Source organism: Ursus arctos, unplaced genomic scaffold (genome assembly GCF_023065955.2).
Source record: "Ursus arctos isolate Adak ecotype North America unplaced genomic scaffold, UrsArc2.0 scaffold_10, whole genome shotgun sequence".
Classification (NCBI taxonomy): domain Eukaryota; kingdom Metazoa; phylum Chordata; class Mammalia; order Carnivora; family Ursidae; genus Ursus; species Ursus arctos.
The window spans coordinates 2,471,660-2,482,286 of NW_026622764.1; the positions used below are offsets into that span (position 1 = coordinate 2,471,660).

Here is a 10,627-nt window from a genome sequence, read left to right on the forward strand (position 1 = left end):
TTTGGTCCTATCACATTCAGGCATCCACGGGGCTGTGGGGCGTCCCCCCTGTGGGGGGGGGCTGGAAGCCAAAGGTGGGGGGGGCTCCTCGTATATTAGTCTTTATGTACTTTCCTTAAGCAGGAATGTTCAGGGTTCTACACGTTTTCTTACAGAAGAGTTACGCTTCTGTACTCGCCACATAGGAGTTACAGCTTTGCTACATTTACTGCTGCGTGTGCGCTGATGGGGGGTGGGCGTGTCGGCGTGCGCACGTGCGTGCACGGTGTGTACTTTGGCACTATGGTTGCAGAGCCGTCGGGCATCATGGCACTGCCCCATTCCGTGTACCACTCCCCAAACGGCATTTTCCTGTGTGACCCAGGTGCCAGAAATGTCAGCAGTAATCCCTTAACATCAGCGACTCGTCGGTGTTCTGATCTTTCCATGTGTCCCGGTGTCTCTTAGAGCCTTGACCTTTTCAGACCAGGAGCCAGTGAAGGGTCGTGTGCTGCGTGTGTGCTGTGTCTTCTTGGGCTTCTGAGAAGATGCTTCTCACCATGGTGAAACACGCAGAACGTGAAAGTCACCGTCGTGACCGTTGTTACGTGCCCAGTGCTCACATCCTGAGAGCGTTCCAGAACTTTGTTTTCTGGCCGGACTGGACCTTCCCCCTGTTGAGCAAGTCCCCGTCGCCCCCTCCCCAGCCCCTGGCGTCTGCCGTGCTGCTTCCTGTTGCCATGGCATCGCGCGCTCTGGGGGCTCGTGGAGGCCTAGATGTGCAGGGTCTGCCCTTCTGTGACTGGCCCGTTTCGCCAGCCTGACGTCCCTCAGGGCCGGCTGCCAGAGCAGGTGACGGGAGCGCCTCTGTCTCAAAGGCGGGACGATGTGCTGCTGTGGTCATTGCTTAATTGGCTGTTTTGGCTTCTGCTCAGCTACAGTCTCTCTCTCATTTTCCGTGTGGTGGTGACGTTTTGAAGACATGAGGCCAGTCCTGTTGAACGTTTGTATCTGTTTCTCGGTGGTGTCACATAACTTGTTCCTCTGTGTCCCATTATCCCCGTAGCTGGAAGCGAGCCTCAAGGCTTGACTCGGTTTGGGCTGAATCTGGCAGGAGCACCACCCGCGGTGCTGTGGGCTCCGCAAGCAGCCCCCTGGGGGCCACAGTGCCAGGCTGTCCTGCTGTTAGTGATGCTTGGTCTGACCGCTGGGCTCAGGGACGGCCACCAGATCTCTCTGACGTAGAGATTCTTACCTCCTTTTCGTGCGTGTGGACAGCCAGCAAGGTTATCTGCCGTCGGGTGTCCTGTTCCCTGATAGCCTGCCACCTGTGGTGTTCACGTCTGCTGGTGGCTTTGCCCCGTCCTGCACGTCAGTGGTCCTTGCAAAGCACGGGTCTAGTGCTGCTGCCTGGCTGGCCCTCCTCTGCAAAGAAGGGGGTTCATCTGCTGCTCTCTCTCCGGTTTTGCTAGGAGCTCAGCTTTTGTGCTTACTTTGTGCCGGAACTGTCCCAGATTGGAGCTGGGGGACGGTGGGGAGGAGGCTCCCTTGACTGGTTCCTGCGTCCCAGGGAAATGCCCCGCGTGCGTCATTTTTTCCAGCCGTTTCCCTTCGCTGCCGACCCCAGAGCTGCCACTTCTCCAAGCAGCCTCACTGCCTTTGCGGGGACGTGGGATTTGGAGCCCAGATCTGGGCACTTGCTGTGTTTACTGCTGCAGGAGTGGCCTTGCTTCCAGGCCTCGTCGGGGGACAGGCACCGAGTTGTCCGTGGGATGTGGTTGTCCTTACAGTCTGTCGTTACCAGCTGTCAGCACGCCCCGGGGACCAAATGCTGTAGAAACACTGGATCGCGGGTTTCTCCTTGCAGAACCGTAACCCTGTGGGAGTCCCCATGGCGCGGAGGATAATCAGCGTGTCCTGCTGCTGCCGTTTGAGAACTCTTGTCTTAGACTCTGCAAACACACTGAGGTTGATCTGAGCCCATATTCCCACTGGGACGAAAAACCCTTTCAGGATTTCAAATGGAGTTTAAATGGAGCGCAATAGAGTTTAGGAGTGCAATAGAGAAGTGGCTACCCAGAAAATGGAAAATACTAAAATGGAAGAGAGATTTTCTTTTTTAGAAAGATCACAGTGTCTCAGCAGACATGAAACAGCCGGAACACGTTCAGTTTCTTAGCTGAATGCACAAGTACGAGCAGAAGGCAGGAGAGAAGGAAGAGGCTCTCAGTTGAAGGAAAGCACAGATGGGTGGAGACCGTGCGGCGGTACCGGTTTCTCTGGGGGTGAGCGGTCAGGGCAGCGCGAGGCTGGAGGAGGGGTGGCCGCACGGCTCAGCTGTGCTGGGAACAGCTCCGCACCGACTCCAGACCCCTGCACAGCAGACGTCTGGCAGCAGCTCACGAAGAGCAACGAACCACACGGCGCAGGGAAGGCAGCGCAGCAGGTGGGGAAGAGGTCCCCTAATACCTGCTGGCGGGAAAGCAACTTGTAACAAGCTGTAAAGCACTTAGTCTGCTTTCCAGAAGGAATTGTAAAGAAATGATTCGAACATAGGGCAAGAAGGCAAGGAGGGTGGCCAGAAGGCCCTGTGCGTGCTGCTGAGCGGCCGTCCACGTGCCCCTCCGCTCCAGGCGTAAACCCAGACCAGCACTCGGGTCCAGCGGAGCAGAGCCGCCGCCAGAAGCCACGGTCCCCAGGCGCTGCTGCACGCGCGGCCCGGGCGTGGGGGCCTGTGTGTGCAAGAACCGGAAGGGCCTCAGAGGTCCCACAGTGGGGACACGAACTAGCAGATCAGACCCAAGAAGGACTGAGCGCGGACGGAAGCACAGAGGTGGGAGCTGGGGTGGAGCCCCTGGCGCCACAGGGTTTTCCATTTTCCAAGCCTCGTCTCTGTCACCGGGGTAGGACAGACACTGTTGGGATGGTTTGTGAGTGACGAAGTCTGGTACACGAGGTTAGCTTTCTATCTGGTTACGCTGCTCGTGGCGTCGTAACTACGTTGCATTTAAAGGTGGTATGTCTGCTCGGCAAGGGGTCCGCTTAACCCAGGGGACTAGCCCTGTCACTGCTCCCGGGGGGGCCACCTGCCGGTCCTGGTGCAGGGTCCCGGCCACTGTGTCCCCCAACTGTCACACGCTGGGTCACTGTTTCCGAGGGCAGGCCAGAAATAACCACTAGACACAGAGTGGGTTCATGGGAGAAGAGCCGAGAATGTCTTTTTACTCACGGAGAATCCATGACAAAGGGACAGGATGGTTTTGGGTTTTGGCCCAAACTCCACGTTGCCAGACGGTCTTGTTGGGGCCGGCTTGTCCTCGGTGCCAGCACTGGTCAGGCCGAGTGTGTCCTCCTTTCCCCTCAGCGCTGCAGGGTCATGAGTGCTTCTTGCCACAGCCACCGCACAGAGCTTTTGTTGAACTTTGTGCTGGTTCGGCGCGTTCTGCTGTTTCCCCGGTTAGCCCTCCTAGCACAGAAGAGATGCGCTCTGTGTAGACGTTGTGGAAGCCGTCTGTACGGTGACAGGTCCTCAGTTTTACGGATGTTCAGAGGCGGTTATGTGTTCTTGGAGAAACCCAAGCTTGGGGCCTGCTTCATCTCAGCGCTGACACGGGCCCAGGAGCTGGGCACCCCCTCCTCCCGCGCCCCTTCCCTCGCTTGGCCACTGCGCCGTGGGCAACAACAGCGCAGACCCCGTGTCAGTGTTGAGCCAGGGCTGCCCCCAGCCGGCCTTTCCCGCAGACGCTGACGGGGAAGACGCTGCGGGAATGTGGGGTGCGGGTGCGCTAATAGTCGGGAAACAAAACAAAGCTTTTCGTAAAAATTCCTGATGGATGCGCGAGATCGGCTCACACGGTTGTCGTTTGTACTCATCTCCCACTTCTCCCCGATCTCTCCGTTAGGACTTTCTGAAGACGTCTCCCCCCGACGTCTTCCGGCTCTTCTGCATGCGGAGCAGCTACCGGTCAGGTGAGCGAGACGTGGGGCCGTGTGCACTCGGGTGGCTCGGGGCAGAGTCCTCTGAGGCGTTTGGGGAATGGCTGAACACGGGCTACTGCCTGAGAGGAAGCCCAAGGATGCACTGTCAGGAAGCAGAATCCCAGCTCCCAGACAGAAGGTTCCAGAAGCTTACCTCCTGGAGGCCGTGCGTTTTGCAGTCAGCCCCCAGCTCCTCTGTGTGGGTCTGGATGCGGGGCCCAGGTGGAGGGCGTGCTCTCACATGCTGCGAAGTGCTGAGTTTGAGGGCCTGTCCTGACGTACGGAGCCCTAAGTCCCCACTGTTGGCTGGTCTCCAAGAGGTGGTTCAGGACCTAGGGATCTTCCGCTTCCCAGAGTCACCTGTCTCAGCAGCAACGAACCCCTCGACCAAAGCATATTGGGAGTGGTTTTCCGTGTTTCGTCCAAGCTGGTGAGGCCTGGGTCAGGACGGACCCTCACAATCCGAGTGGGGCCGGACTCAGGCACCACGGGCAGGGGGCAGCAGTGTCCCATGTCCACCGCTTGGCCTCTGGCCGAGAAGCGCCAGGCCCGTGGGGTGCGGGCATGGGCAGCGGCAGCCCAGGTGACCTCCCGCGTCCCCTCCACAGCCATTGACTACAGCGACGGCACCATGCTCGAGGCCAAGCAGCTCCTACTGGCGGCAGCCGCGTTTGTGGAGGACGCCCGGGCCTACATGAAGGGGCAGCTGGTGTGCGGGCCCATCAGGGACGATGTGCTGTGGGAGAGGTAGGTGCCTTCCCAGCACCCACCTGAGCGTCCCGGCTGCCAGGCGTGGGGCTGCCCGAGGTGGGAGAGGCTTTCGGAGGCTCAGGTCCCCCAGCTGGTGCAGGAGGTGCCTCAGGGGAGTCAGTGGCCCTGGTGGGGAGGGACGAGGACGCCTGCCTGCGGGGCGCTCACTGGTGTTTGTCGGCGAGTGACGCAGGGCTCTGGTCGCCTCGCTCCGTGGGAAGGAGGGCTGGCAGGCGCGTGGCCAAGCCGGGCGGCTGGTCTCGGCTAAGCTCAGACCTGGTCAGGAATTGACCAGCGAGGCCGCGGGAGTCAAGTGCATGTGCACAGGACGGTGGCAGGAGGCTGTGACAGTGGGGCGGTCCCCAGGAACGGCTGAATTAGGGGGGAAACGGGAGAGGGGGAGACCTGACGCTCCATATGGAAATCACGTTTCCAGTTCCATTGCTTCATGAAACGGTTAAGCTTGTTCATCCTTGTTTTGTCACGTGTGAAACGGTGTGAAAGGCGTGGGATTGACATCAGAGATGGTGAGACGCTGGGAAGATTCGGGAAATGCGTGTCTGGTTAGGACAAGTAGCGAGCAGAGCGGGTTTGTTGCGTTTATCAGACGCCCGTGGAGTGCTGGGCACTGCACGTGCCTGCAGCGTCATTGGATGGGGCCCCCTCCTGGAGGGGTCCCTAGGAGGAGTAAAGAACCCAGACTGCTTGGGGGCTGGCCTGGGAAGGAGGGAGCATGCTGGACAGGATGGGGCTGGAGTGGAGTGTGTTGGTCCCAGCCATGGGAGCCCAGGGGACAAAGCCCAGAGCAGTGGGGCAGGGCACCGGGGGGGGAGTTGTGTGGCTTGGTGTGGTCAGCAAGACTCGGCAGCCGTCTGGACAGCGGGTACCGGGGAGGGACAGGTGGACACTCCTTTCTCTCGCGTGCTCTTCAGTGACAGGCGTGATGGGAGGGGGAGGTAGAGGCTGTTTGCCGCTCAGCAGAGGCCAGCTTCTGCTTTGTGACCGATAGCCCTGCCCGTGGCCTGTTCCTCCCTTCCTGGTCACCAGGCTGGAGAGCAGCCCCTGCCCCACCATCCCGGGCAGCAGGCCCGGCAGAGGGACAAGAGTCCAGGGGCTTTGCCTCCCCAGTTCAGTGGCCCAGACGTGGACGCCGCTACTGATGGCCGGAAAGGGTCCCGGGGCTCCACCTGGCTGGGAGGTGGCCCAGAGCCCAGTCCTGCCGCATGCCTGGCGACTGAGGAGTCCGCAGGAAGTGGGGTGAAGACCATAGTGGTGGACAACAGGGAGCCCGTGTTGACGACAGAGCTTCAGGGTCTGATGCAGCAGGCGTGCAGGACAGAGGAGGACCGAGGGGACCCGAGTGTCCTTGCCGTGGCTGGGGAAGAGAAAGGCGTGAGACCACGCTGGCTGGCGGGGGTCGGGGGTCCGGCAGCAGACGGAAGGAGGTGGACAGGATGCAGCCAGGTGCGGGGAGCAGGACACACTCAGAGCCCGATGGGGCCGTGTCCTAGGCCTGATGAGCCACCGGGTCCCAGAACCCTGGGCCTGGCAAGCCTGCTGCTCAGAGGCCCGGACAGGCTGTCCGTGCGCAGCTGCAGCTCACGAGGGGGCAGGGGCAGGGCACGAGCAGCCTCCGTCCACCGGGACCTGGGGCCACCCTCCCCCTCAGCAAGGCCGGGCCATCATCATGGGACCAGGTGTCCTGCCTTCAGGCTCCTGGGGAGGGGGTTGCATCGCGCCGTCCTCTCCAGCCAAGCCCACGAGTCCCGTGCGCCTAACGCCGACAGCGGACAACCTGCGTGATGTCGTGTGAACCGTACTTCTCGCCGCTGTTTTTAAGCCATTAGGAGACAGACCTCCAGGGTGTATCCAAGCCCAGGTCTTGGAGGCTTTCTCTGAACTCGTGGGTAACCCGACGATTCTGAGCTGATCTTACCCTGTCAGGGCTGTCAGCGCTCGCAGGTGCGAGCCTGGCCTAGAAAGGGCGAGGGGCAAACTCACGGTCACTTCTCAGGAGGGGCGTCTGCGCGGGGTAGGGTCGGGGCTGCACCCCGTTCCTGGTGCTGGGCGGGTCCGGGGGCTAGAGGAGCGCCCGTGTCCCCCCAGGCTCCGCCACACCAAGGACGCTGTGAAGGCTGCGCTGGCGGACGACTTCGACACGCCCACGGCGGTGGACGCCGTCATGGACCTCGTTCACCACGGGAACAGACAGCTGAAGGCACACGCCAAGGTGTGTCCCAGGCCGGGGCTGTGGGGCGGCTGGTGCGCTCGGCCGCCACCCTGCCAGCTCCCCGGGTGGCCTCCAGGAGCTGTTGGTCGGCACAGCCCCGCCCCCAGAGCGGGCAGCTCCCGCGCACGGACAGGCGGCCTCGCGGGTTTGCCGACACGGGAAGCGCGTTGTCATCCTCCTCTTTACTCAGAGGAACTCTGGAAGCGGAGTTTGCTAGGACTTGGAACAGGGCGTGGGCAGAAGCGGTGTGTGGGGACCCCCCACCCGTGCCAGGCAGCCTGGCCCTGCTCCGGGCCTTGGTGCCAGCCCCACTGATGCGGCGCTGCCCTTGTGCACCAGTGACCTCCCGGAGGCCCCCGATAACACCATCACACGGGGGGTTAGGCTTCAGCATGTGGATCTGGGGGACACCAGCATGCAGGCCCTAGCAGATCCCCGTATTACAGATGGGCAAACGGAGGCACAGGTTCCGCGGCTGCCCCAAGTCATGTGGCATGCGAGTGAGGGGCCCCGCCAGGGCCTCCCCGCGTTATGAGGCGCGGCACAGCGGCAGGAGCAGTGACCTGCCGCATCCCTGTTTCTGTGTCGTTTCCTTGGCTCTTAAAGTGCCTCCTTTGGGTGATCTGTCACAGGAACCTGGCGGTCCCAGGAGTCCAGCTGTGTTTGGCTCCATCGTGTCCTACATTGAACAGTTCTTCGAGACCGTCGGGATTTCTCTGGCGGACAGACAGGTACACCCTGCCCTTCCCAGTTCTCACCCGTGGAGGACGTCTGTGTAGTAACTACCGTTTTCTCCCCTAAAATGTTCATTTTAATGGATAACTGTCGAGTGTATTTATGTGCTTAAAATACGTTCCCGAAAAAGCAAAGAGGCTCAGAGCTAGTGTCTTATTACCTGACGCTGCAGGGATTTTGAGCAGAACCCGCGGCCCCTCTTGGCTGCAGACCGCGTACTATCCGTTCTGCACGCGTTCTTTTCCCTTGTTTATTCTGGAAGACCCGAGCACAGCCAGGTGCATGGTAAGACGACACTATTCCGGCCGAGTCCCTCGCGGTCTCCCGTAGCGGGGGTCTGTGCCGCCCCCCCCCCCACTCCCTCTTTACCCCTCAGGCAGCCTTCTGCACGAACACCCCCCTCTCCCCAGCACCCCCGCCCTGCTCCACTGTGAGACCACTTTTAGACACTCTGTGAACAGGTTGTAAACACGGAACGGTCTGGGCTGCAGACCGGCATGACCGTCACCCGTGCACTGGGACCGCTCACTCTTCCCAGATCGCGCTGTGGAGGCCGCCTGGTGCCTGCCCTTGTCAGACACTGCTCGTTCACCTCCCCCACCTTGACGGCCGACTCTGGCTCCCACTTCAGCTCATGTTTTTGTAACCAGAAAAATGGTCTTTTATTGTGGAAGCAGTGACAGAACTCTGTAGGTTTGAGAAGCGTGACCCAGATTGTAAAATGTGTCCTTTCACACCCGTGAGCACCGACAGGCACTAGCGTCCCCTCCCGGTTAGGAAGGAGAAGTCGTGTAGGTGGGAGAGGACAGGACCCACGGCGAACTCCGGCCGGGCGTGGAGACGGTCTGTGAACAGGCAGTGAGCGTGTACTGTGCACGAGCCACACGCGGGGTGGACGTTGTTCTCAGTGTTTGGTCAGAGGAACAGATTCGGCTTCCTGAGTCCACATGGCTTGTACCCCCACACTGCCTGGGGAGCCCGCTGCTGAAGACATCACCTGAGACGTTAGCACATCTGTGGGATGGGCGGGGGGCTGCCCAGCCGGCTGGCCTCACGGAGACGGCTCCCGAGGACACGGACAGGGAAGCCCTGGGTCTGCCCCTCCTGGCGGCATCAGGGAGCTCTGCCTGGTGGCCAGGGTGTGCAGGCCAGGAGAGCGGGGACTGGCCAGCACCCCAGGCCCAGGGGGGAGAGCCCCGGGGAAGACGTGCCCTGGATCAGGTTGGCACTGAACCCCCCGCACCGCCTAGCTGGGCCTGGCCTGGGCGACTGCCTGGGCCCCGCTAACCGTGCCGTTCTGCCTGGTGTAGTCTGTTTCAGGGGACAGCAGCCAGGCCACTCTGCACAGTGTGGTGGAGGAGCTGGTCCGGTTCCGGCTCCAGGTCCGGCAGTTCGCCCTGGCCACGGGAGCGGCCACCAGGGAGGCCCGACGGCAGCAGCAGCTGGATAGGCAGCCCCTGCTGGAGGCGTGTGACGCTCTGCGCCGGGACCTCGTCGCCCATGGCATCAGCATTAAGGTGAGCCGCTGCCACTGCGGCCTGGAGACAGCGGGCACGGTCACCCTGACGTGCCGCGTAAACCAGGTGGCACCACGCAGATGTGGAACAGACAGCCCGGGTGTCCACTGAGCCCCCGCCCTGCCCCCGCGCCTGCAGGAGGGCCCTGTGGAGCCATCGGGGCGGGCAGTGAGCCCTTGTGGCCCACTCCCCCCGTGCCTCCTTTTCTCCCCAGGACAGGAGCAGCACATCCACATGGGAGCTGCTGGATCAGCGGACGGGAGACCAGAGACCAGGGAGCTGACGGCCTCCAACACCGTCCTGAGCTTACGCGAAAGCTTCCCGTCGTGGCTGGTCGGTCAACATTAAAGTCAATCCAGCCGATAACGTGTGCCTGAAAAGTGGGTTTTTCGTGGTACCGATGGCCTTACATAGGGGCCAAACTGGTCCTGATGCGGGCCCCTGGGGAGGACCATGAGCCCTGAGCGGCGGATGTAAGTCCTACAAGGGGTCCAGGGCTGTGGCCGGGGTCAAGCAGAACACAGTGGCCTGCACCTCGAGCACGGGGCGGTGCTGAACTAGGGATGAGGACGCCCTGCCCTGCAGACGGGAGGCGGTCTTCCTATGTTACAAAAGCAACGTGTTGACCACAGAAAACCAGTGTGTGGTGGATGCACTGGTCGGTCTGACCGCAGAGCAGGAGGCGGAACCAGCGCTCACAGCCTGCTCTCTGCCTGGCCAGGCCACGCTACTGTCCACTGTCGGGCTGGCACGGCCTGTGGGCGCGGTGGGGACGCTCGACAGCCGCACTCACTCGTCACTGACCTTCGTGACCCCAAAAGGCACTGGTGTCCTATTCTGCAGGTGAGGAAACCCGCTCAGAGACGGACCTGCCAACGGTGACCTAGCTCACACAAAGATCCCACCTGGCAGGTAGGCCCTTGACAAGGACACCCAAACAGGGTCCCTTCAGTACATGGGGATCACACTGTCCCACGATGGCCAGAGGCTGAACCTGGCCATGCAAGTACTTCCATGCTCTGCTGTCTTGGTCTCAGGGTAAAAGCATGCCCTAAGCTGGACCTCGTAGGTCCACACGGGTTCTTTTTACATCAGCCGCTGGCTACTTGGATACACTCCTCACTTCCATTTGAGTAAGAGGATTTGTACTTATTCAGAGTGAAAACATAAAAAATAATCATGACTCCTGAATTTTACCTTCTGTGGAAGGAGAAAGGACTATTTCATTTTAACAAGGTGGGTAGGCACAGCGGTTAAGCGTCTGCCTTCGGCTCAGGGCGTGATCCCGGCGTTGTGGGATCGAGCCCCACATCAGGCTCCTCCGCTATGAGCCTGCTTCTTCCTCTCCCACTCCCCCTGCTTGTGTTCCCTCTCTCGCTGGCTGTCTCTATCTCTGTCAAATAGATAAATAAAATCTTTTAAAAAAAAAAAAAAAACA

At 60.8% G+C, this 10,627-nt stretch overlaps 1 protein-coding gene across 1 annotated transcript in view; it reads left to right on the plus strand.

Moving 5' to 3' along the window:
* The window catches only part of CARS2 (cysteinyl-tRNA synthetase 2, mitochondrial), a 40,980-nt gene extending 30,355 nt beyond the window's left edge, over positions 1–10,625 (plus strand). Inside the window, exons 10-15 of the mRNA XM_026493605.4 lie at positions 3,882–3,948; positions 4,566–4,704; positions 6,814–6,937; positions 7,570–7,668; positions 8,983–9,189; positions 9,404–10,625. Of these exons, the coding sequence (XP_026349390.2) occupies positions 3,882–3,948; positions 4,566–4,704; positions 6,814–6,937; positions 7,570–7,668; positions 8,983–9,189; positions 9,404–9,472 (705 nt within the window). The 3' untranslated portion in view covers positions 9,473–10,625. The remainder of the gene's footprint in view (positions 1–3,881; positions 3,949–4,565; positions 4,705–6,813; positions 6,938–7,569; positions 7,669–8,982; positions 9,190–9,403) is intronic.
* The last annotated feature ends 2 nt before the right edge of the window (positions 10,626–10,627 follow it).